The sequence below is a fragment of the Acanthochromis polyacanthus genome, chromosome 5 (genome assembly GCF_021347895.1).
Source record: "Acanthochromis polyacanthus isolate Apoly-LR-REF ecotype Palm Island chromosome 5, KAUST_Apoly_ChrSc, whole genome shotgun sequence".
NCBI lineage: Eukaryota > Metazoa > Chordata > Actinopteri > Pomacentridae > Acanthochromis > Acanthochromis polyacanthus.
In genome coordinates, this window is record NC_067117.1 from 5,892,361 (window position 1) to 5,909,320 (window position 16,960).

General features: G+C 39.9%; 1 protein-coding gene across 1 annotated transcript in view; it reads right to left on the reverse strand.

Moving 5' to 3' along the window:
- dcc (DCC netrin 1 receptor) overlaps window positions 1–16,960 on the reverse strand; it is a 331,558-nt gene that overhangs the window by 36,658 nt on the left and 277,940 nt on the right. Inside the window, 1 exon segment of the mRNA XM_051948843.1 lies at window positions 7,453–7,758. Coding sequence (XP_051804803.1) covers window positions 7,453–7,758 — 306 coding nt within the window.

The window sequence follows — 16,960 nt, forward strand, 5'->3', positions numbered from 1 at the left end:
CAAAATATGTTTATTCTTCTAAGTTGTACTGTCAGTTATGTTTGGTGGAAACGTAATTTATAGCTCAACAACATTGTTTTTAACAGCAGAATGCACAAAAGCTGCAGAGAGTTTAGGTTCTATGTGCCATTTATTGTTAAGTTTAGACTTTAGAAACATATCATGTTTTCACTCCACACTGGTTTCAGTAAATAAAATATAACCAGCAGCAGAAGCATAGGAGGCCTAAATATCTTCACTTTTAGCACCAACAATGGATAAAATGTCCAAAAAAAAGAGTCTCAAGTCCAAGTCAAAGCAATATTGTAGATCAAATACTGAGAAAAATGAAAATAATTGAAGCTGTCTTGAAAAGTTCCATTTTTGAGCTCACATTAATAAAGAAAAAAAGAATAATGAAGTCAGCTAGTGATATTTTCTGAGCTGTATGTTGCTGCATGTCACAGTATGTTAATATGAAGACAAAAATGAAAGTTTTGTTTAACTTTCGTAACTGATTGAGCAGATTTCACAAGTTGTTCCACAAAAATGAAGATATTAGTAGATAATCTGATGCAAGAAGAATTGAGTTCTGGAATTTCAAAAACGGTTATGTGCGATTATATGCGAACAAACGTGCTTAAAGTGGGCAATTTTTAAACAAAAGATCTCCTTAAAGATTAAAGAGGGATCGTTTCTTTGTTAAATATTGAAATGTAACTCATCCCGTCTTCCAGACTCTCTTGTTTTTCCCAAAACCATCGCCAAGTTTTGTCAGTTGCCTCAACAAAAAACATAAAAAATTCATCTTGCTTCAGTTCCCAGAAGCCAATATTGTAGAAAACTTAATGAAATGCGTTGACAGTAAACACTTCACAGATACGACCATTAAAAACATAATGTTCAAGAAAGAACAACCCTGAGAAAACCTCTGGAAGTCGAGTTTTCTTTGTTGGTCTGTTTTAACACCTGATTCGACATCAGGTAAAGCTTTTTTTGGTCACACAGTTTTCTATCCATCTTCCGAAGTCGAGTACCAAACCTCAGTGTCTCTCTCTCACCAAAAGAATCCAATTAAACCATGAAAACATCTCATTCTTTCCACCGAGGGAGTCATTCAGGCCCGGATAAACACACAAACAAGACCAACAATGAACATCAAACGCCATCGCTCACCGGTCTGGTTTTTTCTTTCCTCTCGAGAGGATGGAGGGGAGGATGGGGGGGAGGCTGATGGAGGTGAGGCTGGCCGGGCTCTGAGTGTTCGAGGGAGGAAGGGGGTCACAGGGCGAGTGGGGGGTCTCTGGGAGCTGTCGCCTCGGGCTCGCTATTTCTGAGCGAAAGGTTTCCAGGAGCCGAAAAATCAATGTTAATCTGAGGCCACCTGGGCATGTAAACAGAGCCATAATGGAACTGTACACACCCACGCACAACACACCGAGGTGATGCACACCCACACAAAGACGCAACACAACACACCGCTAGCACACAACCAACACGCCGCTAACACACTGCCCAGGGATCGCGGTGCAGTCGGAGAGTGTTTTGTTTTCCGCTCACATGGCTGCAGGCTATCAGAGACGCTACGACAGGACGAGCCGCCGAGGGAGGGGAAGGAGATGGAAAGATCTTAACGAGACGGTGGGAGGAGAATGTAAAGGACAAAAGGAAGAGAAAAGTAAGGAAGACAGAGAGGGAATAAGAGAATATCTAAGAAGAATGGTGTTCCTTTTCTTTTTTTGCCTTGCGGGCTACACTTTTCAGGCTGAGGGGTTTCAAGAAGACACGAGTATACATGGAACTTTCAACCTCGTCTACGCAAGATGATGATCCCTTACAACTAAACTGCAATTAGCTCAGAAATAAACATAATTGGGGACAGAAAAGGAAGATGGAGGTATAAAGTAGTGACCAGAGTTTGCCACAATGGACAAGAGACCTTAAGCTCCGTTTTTGCTTTTGGTTTTTACTTGCTTTCTGGTTCGGTTTAGCAAAATATAATGCCTGGTTAGACAGATTTACATGTTAGAAGCTTGGTTCACATTCAGGCACCAGAATGGCTTGGTTAGAATGAAGAAAAATGCCATGTTTTAGGTTAAAGTAGGACACATCTCTACCACTTTCTGGGTTGCCTGTGATACGGAATCCATCAGAAAATATGTTTCCTCACAAAACACAATCGAGAATGCAGTCAAGGTGTATAGGAGTATAATTTTGTGGAGACTGGGTTGGGATAAATGTGTGATCTTGTTGACTGAACATGAAAGTAGCCTCAGACTTTCAAATTACAAGGGAACATAAGGCTCAGAGCAGCTCTCTGTCCAACTTTGTTTTATTTTTAAATGAATGTAGCTTTGTGTCCAGCCAGCTGTGAAGGAAGACAATGTCCCTGTTCTTAGTAGCACCTACAAAGCTCTGACTGGTTCACTGCTTCTCCAGATGATGTTCAGGGAATCAGGGTTAGTTATCTCATCATAAACTAAAGTAGGAAAAAGTTGGACATCTTGATTCAATGATGGGACTAAAGCAGGGGTGTCAAACTCAGTTCCTGGAGGGCCACTATCCTGCATGTTTTAGATGTTTCCCTCTTCCAACACACCTGATTCAAATGATCAGGCTCGTTATCAGGCTTCTGCTGAGCTTGATGATAAGCTGATCATTTGAATCAGGTGTGTTGGAAGAGGGAAACATCTAAAACATGCAGGATAGTGGCCCTCCAGGAACTGAGTTTGACACCCCTGGACTAAAGGAAGAAAAACTGGAGAATCCACCTGAACATGACCAGTCCACTAGATGACCGCTATCATCCATTCTGATCAATGACAGACAAAAAATAACTCTGACAGCACTGACAACGTCTTGTTGTCGTGTGAATTAGCGTACATAAAATATCGGTTGTCATTCTGGAAACTTTGATCGTTTTCCAAATCTAACCAAGTAGTGCTGGTACCTTAACTTAGACAAACATCGACTGGGAATGCAAGTAAACAGACACGAGATCGTGAAACTATAATTATGTTCTGAGATGGAACTCGCACTGAAGTCTCCTCAGTGTAAGTCCACTGATCTTCAACACGTTGAACTTTCAAATTTGGGATTTTGTTTGTCTTTGTAAGTGCAACATTTCAGTCATAGTCTCTTACTTCAGAGGAATCATAGGTGTCTTGGTGGCCTCCTTCACTAGTCTCTTTCTTGCTCGATCACTCAGTTGTTAAGGGAATGATCCGCAGTTACAACAACCAATTAATTGAAACAGATGGGAAACCAGCACAGCCAAAAGGTTTCTAATATCTGCACTACATTTCAAAGCAATCCTCTTGATATTTCAATATGAGATATTTAAGGACTAAAAATAAGCAGGACAACTGATGGGAGTCTGATTTCAACGAGACCGAGGGATGTTTTTTCAGATATATAGAAAGAAGGAAGGGTTGGCCATCTGCAGAGACAGACAGGTAACATAAAGACAGAGCTGGAGAACAGAAGGAGGTCAGTCCGGATCACATCCAACCCTCTGGCTAACGTCAACAGCAGTTATAGCGTTTCTCTGTACAAACACTCACTCACACTCAGTGTGCAGCAGCCTGGGGCTAATGCGTTTAACTTTGCTGAATAAAATATTAAACAAAGTGCGGAGAGAATCCAGCTCAAACAAAGAATCACAGGAATCTGACAAAACCGTCAACAACATCTTTCAGGAACGACTCCGCCGAGTCCGACCAGGAGGGGAATTTAAAAACACTGTTTCTGTCATCATGTGAGATAAACCTCACTTATTCTGCTGATCTCACATCAGCCGAGCAGTGATGCAAGGCTGTCTGCATCTCGTACAATAGAAGAAACGCTTTTCTACGCACGCTTCAGTGGAATTCAGTTATAGCAGCGGACACATGAATCTGCATTAGTATGAATTATTAACTCACAGTATGGCACAAAGTCTCACCTTTAACCACATTAATGTGTTAGGTCACATTATATCTCATCAAATCAGATTACATTATGTCATGACATGTTATACAATGCAAATTATTGTGATTTACTATGTTATTTGAGCGTTAAAACGGTACTTTCCCCCTTTAACACACCCACTACTACGACATTAGTTACTACGTATATCCTAAATAAATGCAAGCTGTAATTTTTGCATAAACAAACCACTGTGATGAAGCATTTTGATGCTACAAAGAGTCTATAAATCAGATTCTCCAGAAAATAGAACAAACCTGTTTGGTGAATCATGACTCATAAGCCTAATATCTGTTAAACTAATTGGTACGTCAATTTATGATTCATATGTTTATGTTAAGTCTTGTTGAGTTATGTCATGATATGTCACATTTTGACTAGGGCTGCACAATTACTCAAAGTATTACTCAGTAATATTTCAGTTGTAGGAACTGAAATTTTTAGCTAAACATACTATTGTGATTAAGCATTGAGGTGCTACAGAGTCTACAAATCAAGTTCTCCAGACAAAATACAGGGTGTCCCTAAAGTCTGGACACATAGGAAATCTCAATAACTATTTTTTTTTTTTTTTTTTTTTGCCTATGGCTTTGTCGAAAGGTTAAATTGGTTAGTTTGGGATCACAGTTTGGATGACTCTTTTACGACATTTTTGAGGTGACAAGTCCATAAATCAGTGACCACAACCTCACCCCGAATACCAGAGTCCATCAGTGTGAAGATTAAGTTTAATTTTCAGTTGTTTACTTTCATTTTTCAGATGCTTTCCTGTTTGTTTTAGGAAAATATCATGTTTGTTCAAGTTAGATTCTTGGTTCAACACCAAAATGAATCAGTTAGTTTGAAAAAACGTCATGATTTGGGTTAAAATATGACTCTTTTTACTACATCTCTGAAGTGCTTCCTCCATTTTCTGAGTTGACAAGTCCATCCAATATATGATTGGTTGGCTGAAAATGAGCAAAATGCATTCCTGATACAAACAATTCAGTTAAAAAAATACATTTGAGAACATAGGAACAAAAATTTGTGGAGCCTTGGTTGCTTGTTAAGCTTTCATCTGATGGTTTTAATGATGTAAATTCAAAGCGTTCAAACTCTGTAAGATCCATTCTGTCCTTCCAGTTATTTTCTTAAACAGCTGTGCAGATGTTTTACATCCATCTGTCAGACAGTGTGACAATAAACTCACGTTTGTAATTCTATACCGAAGTGTTTCCCGGTCTTTGCATTATTTGGCCGACTGCCCGTCAGTGAGACTCGTGTCTGAAGGTGGAGCTTCCACTTGTTTAATGTATGTTTCAAGCTGCAGAAGGACTCAACACAGCGACCTGTAAGCTGGTTGTTTAGTGGTTGGCTCATGTGTTAACAGCCGTCCTATCTGTTGGTGCTGCTGCACCTGTTGAATGAGGATTAATTTCCCTTGAGTGTTTTCACATTGCATTTCCAGACTAAACTTAGAGCTGCAGCTCTGGATCTCCTAACGTGATGATGTAAAAATAGCGAAGGAGGAAAGCTGGCTGGTGGCTTAGCAGATATACAGGACATGCTGGGTGTAAGGTGGTGAAAGTTAACTGCAGAAACAGACTGAAGACAGAAAAAGAAACAGCGGAAGGCTAGCTAGTAAAGGACAAACTTACTGTAGTTTACCTTTTTGTTTACTGTCTGTTACAACAAGGAATATAAACTAAAAGACAGACTGTGAGAGAAACACCAGGTAAGTCAGGATTAGTTCATTGTTTCTTTTAGTTCACTGGAAAAAAAATAAGAATAATGGGTTGAATCTAAATGAAAGCAGTAGAGATGTTGAAGGCTGGATTACATAGCTTTATGCTAAGCTAATGCTAGGCTAAATAACACGGAAACTCAGGGTCATGTGACCGGTGAAGACATCGATGGAGACTAAACCAAGGATCTGTTAAAGTGCTGAAAACTGTTTTAGAGACGAAACAGTTGAAGGAAAGATGTTTAAATGGTGCATGAATCAAAATTTTCCTGCTTTAAGTTTTGTTTTAACACAGTGGTGGAGTCAGATATTTATTACAGCCATGGTCATAAGTTTGGACACAAGTACCATGACGCTTGTGAATCTTAGAAAATACCACAAAATTGTCACTTACAATATAAATACCAGTCATAGCCATCAACCAAAATGAAATATATTTCATTTTGGTACTTGTCATGGTACTTGTGTCCAAACTTATGGCCATGACTGTATATTAGAAGCCAGGCTGAGACCATTGTTAACATTGGGGTGGCACAACATCTCACTTACAGCAATTTTTTGTATGCCAAATAGTCATTTTTGGTCAGTCTCTCCTTATAATTTGTATGTAGTTATATTTTCTTCATGTAATCTTCAACTTTCTTACAATAGAATATCTTTATTGTCATTGTGATGTGCTGTGAATTTTGTCATGATATGTCGTATATCATGTGTTGGCTAGGGCTGAAGAATTTACCAAAATTGCGATATGGCAATAAAGTGCCATATTTTGGTTGTCTGTTTGGTAAACTGTGACTCATATCGCAGTTAGTCAAAATATTTGCAATATGATTGTTTCGTTTCCCTAATTTTGGCATCAACATACTGGTTTTCAGCTTTGATCCTCCCTGTATAGACAACCAAACACGACTGAAAGGCTGCAAAACACAAAAATCTCCATGAAAACATGCCTTGGTTTCTTGAAGTAAAAACTACGGCAATCATGACATTTTTAGTGGTTCATGAAGCTTATTGTAGCCAATAAGATTACAGAATCACCAATCTATCCTTGGGGTTTGTTTCCTGACCTCGAAACATAAACTAGCATCTGACCAAGAGCCAAGATCATTTGTGGCTAACTCCGCTAACTAGGCATCCTGGTTGGGTCAACCATCAGATTACTAGGGTAGGTGTCTGGATGAAGGCAGTCAGAAGCTAGGTGAGTTTACCAGACTCTAGTTTCAGCAGTTTATGGAATGAGCCTGTCCTCAAACCAAAAACGACCACATAGGTCGTCTGTACACGCCCGTATTACGACCCAGTGTTACGTTTTGACTATGCGACCTCTGGCGGTTGAGTAAATATCGACACTCTGGAGTCGCAGGTGAAACGTCATCATGAACAAACTTTTATCTAACACTATCCCTGTCCCTATCCCTAACCCTAACCTTAACCATAACCCTAAAAACGTGTTGGGAAAGTGAGAAAAAAAGCCGTTTTGCGACGGAAAAGCCGTTTCGCGAATTAAATCCCGTAATGCGTTCGTTTTCCCCGTAGGGGCGCAAACGTTTATACGACCGCATAGGTCGTATTCCGGTGCACGGTGCAAACGACCGATGCGGTCGTATGAATTGGAGGACAGGTTGTATGGAATCTATGTTGGGGTAAGATGGTACAGAACCAAACCCTACAAACTTGGAGTTGAACCAGCAGTGATGTATCAGGGCTACCGGGGATCTATCACAACCATATAAAGCAACAAAAAATCAACTCTTGGACGTAGAACGCCTGCTTTTACTCACTGGACTGTGGCAGCATGGAGGTGTACACCTTCGGGTCGATGGTCCCCATCGGTGGAGGCAGCAGTGGATTGGTGAAGCTTCGTAGTGGGTGGCTGGGCCGGACACAGGCGGTCGGGATGGTCCGACTGCTGCCGGCCTGAGCGTCCTCACCCACGACGGCGGCGGCGGCCGGAGCTCCAGGAACAGGGCCGACCGTGGGGACGTGTTCCCCAGGAGGAGCTGAGGAACCTGGGAGGAGCGGAGCGGCCGGCTGGGGTGGAGGCTGCTGCTGGAGGAGCGGGTTGGTGGAGGCATCTGAAGGCATCGCTGAGGTAAGCAGAAGGAAAGAAGTAAAAATAATTGGTAGGAGAATGAGAGAAAGCCATGCTAGGGAGGGATTTAGAAAGACAAGGACAAAAACAAAACATCCAATTAGTCTGAATCACAGTGTCATTTGTAAAGACGTATTTTGAGAAAAGATGAACGCACAGTGAATACATAAAAAAACAAACACCCCGACTTCAAAAGTGTGAATTTTCTGCTAGAGAGCTTGTGTGTTTTCATGTTTTTTTTCGTAGATGGTGTACGCTTTGATGCAGCAGTAATACGCTGAGAGAATGTGCCACTATTGTGTAAATTACTGCTGCTGCATGAAGGCCACAGGGCTTCATGGGCTTCTGCCAGGAATGTAAATGTAAATACAGGCCGCACTGGAGATCATTCAAAATGTGTTCAAACACCACCATTAGATCAGATTATTGTTTAGTTATGCATAGGTGTCTGAGCAGTGGAGCAAAGTTCTGCTTTTCTACTTAGATTTTTGTCTTTTTTAAAGTAATCCAAGCATCATTCAGTCGAACCATCGGGTGGTTGGATTTAAACTGCATACATCAATGATTGTTTTACTATTACCAGCAAATGATTATTAAAAAAATGCACCATCCTTAGAGTTGGTTCAGTAGAGATTCTTCACAAAAGTGAGAAATATTTATTGGTTAGATTGGATACATATTGCGGATATTCGTCAAAAAGAACATTTCAGGTCTCTACATTGTCATTCCTGCAGAACAAATGAGGTCTTTTTAACCATCCATGTTTTTGAAGTTTCTTACTACAGATATCCACAATTTACCTGGAAGATATCTGCAGCTGACTAGTAATCCAAATTAGAGATATCTACAGTTTAACTCTGACTAGTCATACGTCTAGTTCAAGATGTCTTTAATTCCCTTCAATTTAAGATTGACCTTCTTGAGATAGGAAAGGTAGTCCTGAAGAAGTCCCACAGTCGAGAAATTTCAGCATTAGAGCAGCAAGTGGGATGTTACAAAAATGTGGGAAACAAGAAATATGCCTAAGTACTGTTGATATTGTACCAATTCTTCCTTATGTGTGTGCACAGATTCCTCTAGATGTGGAAAACACCAAAATTGCACATGTCGATGTATGAAAACAACAATACTGCATGAGTAGAAATACTGGTATTACACAGAATTTACTTGTAGATATCTCTAACTGGAATTCTGTTTAGTGAAAATGTAATTTGAGATTTAGTGGTAAAATGGCATTGAAGAAATCTGGAATGGCATCAGAAGTTACAGCAAGTTTCAATACAACTAAAGTGTATTTTCAGTTGCATTTGGAGGGAAACCAATCATGTATTGATGGAGCTGTCACCATGGTAACCCAGACAATTGACTAGAAGCTTCAAACATGTTGTGAAAGAATCAATTTGAACCCAAACCAGGACATTTTTCCAAACCCGCCTAAACTTTACCAAGCTTCTGACATCTTTGAATGTTCTCCTAAATGTCTTTTTATGCCTAAACTGAACCAGAAACTGAGTGAAAACCAAAAGTTTAAGTGGTATTTTAACCCAAACGGGACATTTTTCCCACACCCTCACCATCATTGTGGTGGCTGAACCTTAACCAAGCTTCCCAACATGTAAAACTGCCTAACAAAGTGGGATAATTTCCTAAACTGAACCAGAAAACGAGTGAAAACTGAAACCAAACAGACGCAAACCCTGATCTTTGGGGTGAAAGCCCAACAAGTCGCAAGTTTATGCCAAAACACTTCATCTTCTACATCTGAATGTTGACATTTATTATAAAACTAAATGATATTCCTTTCAAAACATAATTGAAAGTGAAGCTTAGTTGTTTAAAATGGTAGTTTTGTTGAGAATGAGGCCCGATCACAAGCCTTTAGTGAACCCAGACATTGTTCTACAAAACTCTTTGCCGATGACATTCTTCTATTTCAATGTATTTTATAACCATCTGTCCAACACAACCATTGTCATTTTTGCCAACACTGTTAAAGAAAGCTTTGCTGTACTGATATCCAACAGGAAGCTTGAAATGAGTAGAAACACACACAAAAACTTGGATATCTGTCAATTTAAACCCCACTGGTCGTAAGTGTTCGGACAGAATATGTAGAATGAACCGTTTGACCCGCCGATGCAGCTAAACTTTACACATTGTATGTTTGACATTGACGCTGAAAACATTGAGCAGCAGCAACTTCTGCAGACCAGTAAAAGGACAGAAGTTATAACCACAGATCTGTATTGTGGTTTATTTCCATTCGTGCTGCTGACAGTTTTCTCAGTCAGCAGCTCTTCTGGCAGCTACACAACATCTTTCAGTCCTGCTGCAAGCTCTGAGGCAGGAGTGAGGGTTTCTATGGTTACAGAGATGCCCTCAGTCTTCCTGATCTACCCCATAATCTCTTCTAGACACATTCCTAGTTTTTTTTTATATAGCAGCCTCATTCTGAACTGGCAATGTCACTGTTTCTAGAGGTTTCCCAGAGGTTCAGTAGTGTGAAAATGCAGGAAATTTGTTTAAAATGACCCCATTAAGTCCAGTTTAAAACATCAGCAGGCGTCCATGTACCTACATACATACAATACACGGCCAAAAGTATTCGGACACCCTTTGGGGCCGATGCCATGTTAATTATGTATGGTGGAACTTTCAGCTGTCCAAATACTTTTGACCAAGTGGTATGTTTGTTGCAGAGAAGTCAGCATATTTCTGTGTATGTCTGCTTAAATTTAGCCATAAGTATGTGGACACCGATCACCATAGTGCCGGTATTAATTGCATATAGATGCAATGCTTACTTATTCACATATTTTTGGGCAAATTGATGTATTTGTTCCAAAGAAGTCAGCAGATAAAGTGTTTATTTATGCAGTAACTACAACTTAAGCTGTCCACATATTTTTGGCCAAGTGGTGTATTTGTTCCAGATAAACCATGTCTTCAAGCATTTACTTATACAGTACATGGTCAAAAGTATTTGGACAATCTTTGGGCCAATGCTACATTAAATATATATGGCTGCAACTTGAACTGTCCAATTACTTTTGAGCAAATAGTGTATTTGTTGCAGAGATATCAACACATAAAGAGTATATGACCAAAAGTATTTGGTCATCTATTGGGACCAATGCCATATTACTCATATATACTTGCAACACTCAAGTGTCCACATACTTTTGGCCAAATGGCATATTTGTTCCATATAAATAATGTCTTAGTGTTTAATTATAACACCAAATGGCCAAAAGTTTTTTGGAAAATCTTGGAGTTAATACCATATTAATTCCAAATGCTACAACATGCAATTGTCCACACACTTTTGTCCAAGTGGTGTGTTTGTTGCAGAGAAATCATGTCTCAAAGTGTGCACAGCATATAACAAAAGTATTCAGACATCCTTTAGAGCCAACTCGTACCATTCATATATACCTGCAACTTCACCAGTCCACTTTCTTTTGGCCAAGTCAACACATAAAGTGTATATAGTCAGAAGTATCCGGACATCCTTGGGGTGAATGGTAGATATATTACATATGGCTACAACACTCAACTGTCCACATACTTTTGGCAGATTGGTGTATTTGTTGCAGGGAAATTAGCACATACACCCCCTGTCAAAAGTTTTGAGACACTTTCTCATTCAAATAAATTAGAACCCATCTCAAATCTTTTGACAGGGGGTGCAAAGTGTATATGACCAAAAGTATTCGGACAGTCTTTGAGCCAATACCATATAAACTGTATATGGCTGAACGATTTACCTGTCCATTTACTTTGGCTAAGTAGTGGATATACGTGTATATACAATTTTACTACAGTCTTTGGTTTTCCTACCATGAAAACAAACAATGATTCAGTGTAATGAGCTTTTCCAGGCTTGCAGTATTTTCTGTCTTTGTTGAGTGTGAATTTTTTTCTTGCCAATGTTTCTATGTTGGTTGAATTTCTTCCCACTGTGAGAAATCCCATTTATTCTTGTCAGAGATACATGCGACAGAAAGGAGGAGGAAGACGAAGAGGAACTTCCCGCTGAAAGAAAAGCAGAAGAAAAACCTCCTGACTGTGTGAGAAACACGCCTCTGATGTGACATGAGAGATGAAACTCCTCATGTAGCTACGCCGGCATGATCAAGGAACATAGGAGGAGAACGATGGCTGGTAATTACATGCAGAGCTGCCCTGCTAAACGGCAAAGACAAGAAACCAGCTGAAGACCGAGGTGACGGGGAGGAAAAGTGAAGACGGGAGGGGAAAGAGAATAAAGACGCACCAATGAAAGATTTCTAAAATCTCAGAGGGAAGGAAGATAAGACGTAGACAGCCTCCCACATCATCAAAACATAAAAATGAAGGAATGTCTTTGAGAAGATCGCTGTTTCGTCCTCCAGCAGAGCTCCACAAACTCTAAGAATCAATGGCGAGATGCACTGAAGTGGTGTTTGTGGTTCGACACCAGGTTTCCTTTAAATTGTCACAAGTCTGTATACTCGTGGTATGCATTAACAGAAAAATGACCACCAAAGATATTATTGGAAGTAAATAGAACAATTCCCAACACTTCTTAAATGTGTGGTCGCAGGATAAAACTCTAGTTAATTCATTTAGATAAAAATTTTAAGTTTCACACATCATTTTTGATTGCAAAATGATAACAAGGTGCAGTCAGACCATTCCACAGCTTTGTGTCAGTGATTAGAGAATGGTCTGACTCTGAAACTATGAACCAAATTAAAGACTTACTCTAATCAAGTCAAAAAGTGCTTAGGAGGAGAAAGTTGAGGCCTTTAACTGCAAGAAACACCAAACCTACTGCCAGGAATGGTGGTGGCAGTACCATGCTCTGAGGCCTTTTGTAAACTTTTCTTTTTGACAATATTCTATATTCACTGACTATACTAAGTTACGGAGCTGTTAACAACTGTATCTGGGTGTTTCTTCAACTAAAAATTACAAAATTATCTTTGGAGGAGAGAAGGTGAGGCCTTTAACCCCAAGAACATCAACCTACTGCCAAGCATGGTGTTAGTAGTATCATGCTCTGGGGTCTTTTGTTAACTTTTGTTCACAACTATATGACTATATGAGACAAAATGAGATTTCGAACACTGATACTTTCTGTAATCGAGTCTGAAGTCTAAGTTCTTTTATCTATAGAGAAAGGGTTGTTTGTTTTGGGTCCATAGTTGCGGAGATGTTACCGACTGAATCCGGGGGTTTCTTGAAGTAAAACTGTTGAAAATTATAAAATACGTTTGGAGGAACATTAACCACCAAGAAAACCAAACCTACCATCAAGCATGGTGGTGGCAGTATCATGCTCTGTGGAACTGGAGCTTTACACAAAGTATATGTTGATAATGAAGAAGGAGGATTACTCCCATGTTCTTCAGGAAAACCTAAAATCAACAAGACAATGAGCCCAAACCACACATCAGACGTGGTAAAGAAATGCTTCCATCAGGCTGGAATGAAAGTTTTAGATTGGTCTCCACAAAGTCCTGACTTAAACCCATCCAAGAACACTAAACCTACTTTCAAGCATAGTAGCGGCAGTATTATGTCAGGAAAAAAGTGTACAAAAACTGTTATATATCTGCATTTTTCCCTGAACAACCCCCAAATATAGTCAGTAATGGTTCCACAACTATGAACCAAAACAAACAACCTTTCCTCTGTACCTAAAATGATAAACAGATTTGGTCTATTGGGGTTAATTACAAGATGTTGATTTTCCTTCAAAGGGAGCTTCCTCTAACTGCAACAGAAAATGGTGTCAAGCGATGCATACGCAACTGTATGTCACTCACAACCAAGCGCCACCTCTGTCTGTTAGAAATTAGCTGGCATTACCACAACATTAGACCGGATCAAAAGAGAATGAATAGTGTTCCGGCTGTGCTGCGATACGAGAGGCGAAAACGATGAGCTTCACTCGCTGTGATGGGAGAGAGCATGAGAGGGAGAAGACAGCCGGTAATTACAGCCGAGGTCACTGTGTGTTCATTAACCAGCCGGGACGACGAGAGGAACCGCTGAGAATAAGGAACCTGAGAGGGACAGATCCTTCACTCCCTGCTGACTGGTTGGGGCAATTAGCTAAAATGAAATGGCAATCCTGTCTGATTATCGGGCAGCACAAATCTGTAACATCCCAGCACCTGAGAAGAAGGGAAACAACCTTTAAAAGTTGTTAAAGATCCAACTAGTAAGGATTGTTGCTGATTGATATATGTATATAGAAAGATATATAAACAGTAATGACCATGCATATCATGGCAGTCTACAGGTTCTAGTGACTCCTATTACTGAATCTTCTATGATGAAGTCAATAGAACATGATTCTTCATCACAACATAACGATCATGGATTTTGGTTCTTTCATAGATTTATTAAAGGTCTTCTAGAAATATGACAAAATTTGTTGGGTCATAAATTTACTTACAGCAACTTGGTTATCAGCTTTGTTGATATAGAAAGTTCTGTTAATCAAATTGGCTTAGTTTCCTCTAGAAGCAGAACCTTAAAGCTCCACTCAAGTCTGCCGCTGATCTCATGGACAAAGAAAAGACCTTCTGGAGGAAAGTTCTGTGGTCAGATGGAAGAAAAACTGAGCAGAAATATGTTCGTCGGAGAGAAGGTGAGGCCTTTAACCCCAAGAACACCAAACTTACCATCAAGCATGGAGGTGGCAGTATCATGCTCTGGGCTTTCTGGAAGTGCTTCTGGACTGGTTTCAGACTGGATGTTGAACTGTTTCTGGACTTCTTGAGACTGGTTTATGTTTGGTTTTAGTCTTGGTTGTTCTCCTCGTTTGGATGTGATTTGAAGTTGGTTTAGGATTTATTTTACTCTGGATCTGGTCCTGGATGAGGACTGGTTTAGGACTGTTTAGGGCAGGTGTTGGACTTTTTTGAGAGCAGTTTAGGTTTGATTTCAGTCCTGGTTTTTTGACATTTTCAGGACTGGTTTCAGTCTGTCTCAGGCAGGTTTTGGAATTTCTTTAACCCCAAGAACCCAAACCTACCATCAAGCATGGTGGTGGCAGTATCATGCTCTGTGGAACTGGAGCTTTACACAAAGTAAATGGAATAATGAAGAAAGAAGATTTCCTCCATGTTCTTCAGGAAAACCTAAAACCATCAGCAGAAGGTTGATCTTGGACAGGGTTTAATGTTTCAACAAGACAATGAGCCCAAACACACATCAGACAGGGTAAAGAAATGGTTCCATCAGGCTGGAATGGAGGTTCTAGACTGGTCTCCCCAAAGTCCTGACTTAAAGCCATCAAGAAGCTGAAGGAACAAGTCTGAGACAGAAAGACGACAAATTTAGTTGAACTGAACCAATTCTCTCCAGAGGAGTCAAAGATAAAGCAGAAGATTGAAACCAGAAGAACTTGTCTGAGATAGAAAAAGACAAATTTAAGCAAATATTAGCACAAATATTAATCCACAGCATGATACTGCCACCACCATGCTTTACTGTATGCATATTTTTGCCCTAGGTTCTTTAACCTCACGAACACCAAACCTACCATCAAGCATGGAGGTGGCAGTATCATGCTCTGAGACGGATTTGTAAACTTTTTTTGATTGTTGTGAGTGGGTGAGGTGGTTTTTGGTGTTTGTCAGGTGTGAGAACATTGTTTAGCTAACGACGGATTACCATGACAGAGACTTTTGTAGGGGTAAATGACCTTCAACCAGCACTTACTTCCAAAAGAACCAGCTAACCCACCATAAATCATGCAAAATCTTTAAACTAAAATGTAAATTATAGCCTGTGCTTTACTGGAATCCAGGCTGGAACCAACCTTATATTTTCTGAAAACACATTTCTGTTTCTGCTCTGATGCAAGACAAGTAAGAAAATGTCTCCAACTCGTGCTGTTATTGAGATCGAAGAAGCACTCTGCATCTATCTGAGGTTATATATGAGGGGTCAGCCACACCGAGGAGGATGCAGGAGAACATAAAAGCGACAGCGAAGAAGAAATACAGAGTGATAGATATGAGATCTGACAGCTCTGATATGATCTGCATCCAGTCCTCCACCTTCCATTAGCGCCGCCCGGCCGTCCTACACGACAACATGCCTCCGTCGCTGCCGCTAAACAGCCTCTGTGTTGTGTTTCTGTCGGTCTGAGTGGCTGTAAATCACAAGAGATGCACTTTCTGAGAGCAACCGGTCAGCCGGTGATTCACAGCAGCTGGATGGAAAGTGTTGTGATGTAGGTGTGCGGCGATAATATGGCTGCTTGAGAAAAATGAGACTAACCAGACGCAAAACCGGACAACACTGGCAAAACCAGACAAAACAACAAAAGAGGAAATTGAGACAAGAGCAACAAAACAACACGCAAACCAACACAAACAACATGAGCTAGACGCAAAACAACATAAATGAGAGGAAACGACATGAGGAAAAAACAGACAAAAGGCGACACAAAACATTCAAAAAACTAGGCAAAAAACACAAATGAGAGGGAAGATGATAAAAACAGACCGAAAACCACAAAAATGACAAAAATAGACAAAATGACACAAACAAGACAAAAACAACCATAAAACGAGGCAAAAACATGCAAATCAGATAGAGAATGACAAAAATAGACCCAAAACAACACAACACAACCAACACACAAAAACAGACAAAATAGCACAAAGTAACAGAGGAAACACAACCAGACATAAAACAACCAAAAAATGAGTCTTTTTTAATCATTTTTTTAATTCTCATTTGTGTCTTTTGCTTCACTTTTTGGTTCCTTTTTGTCTGATTTGTGTTGTTTTGTGTCGTTTTTGTCATTTGGGGTCTGTTTTTGTGCCTTGTTTGTCGTTTCAGGTCTATTTTTTTCATTTTCTATCTTGTTTGCGTCTTTTTGCCTCATTTTCTAGTTGCTTTTTACCTGGTTTGTGTAGTTTTTTCTCATTGTCATTTGCTGTCTCTTTTTTTTGGTCTTGTTCGTGTTGTTTTAGGTCTGTTTTTTGTTGTTTTCCATCTCATTTGCATCTTTTTGCCTCAGTTTTTGGTTGTTTTGTATCTGGCTTGTGTTTCCTCTTTATTATTTTGTGTTGTTTTGTCTCATCTTTTGTCATGTTGGGTCTGTTTTTGTGTCTTACTTGTGTTTTTTTGGGTCTATTTTTTGTTGTTTTCTATCTCATTTGTGTCTTTTTGCCTCATTTTGTGGT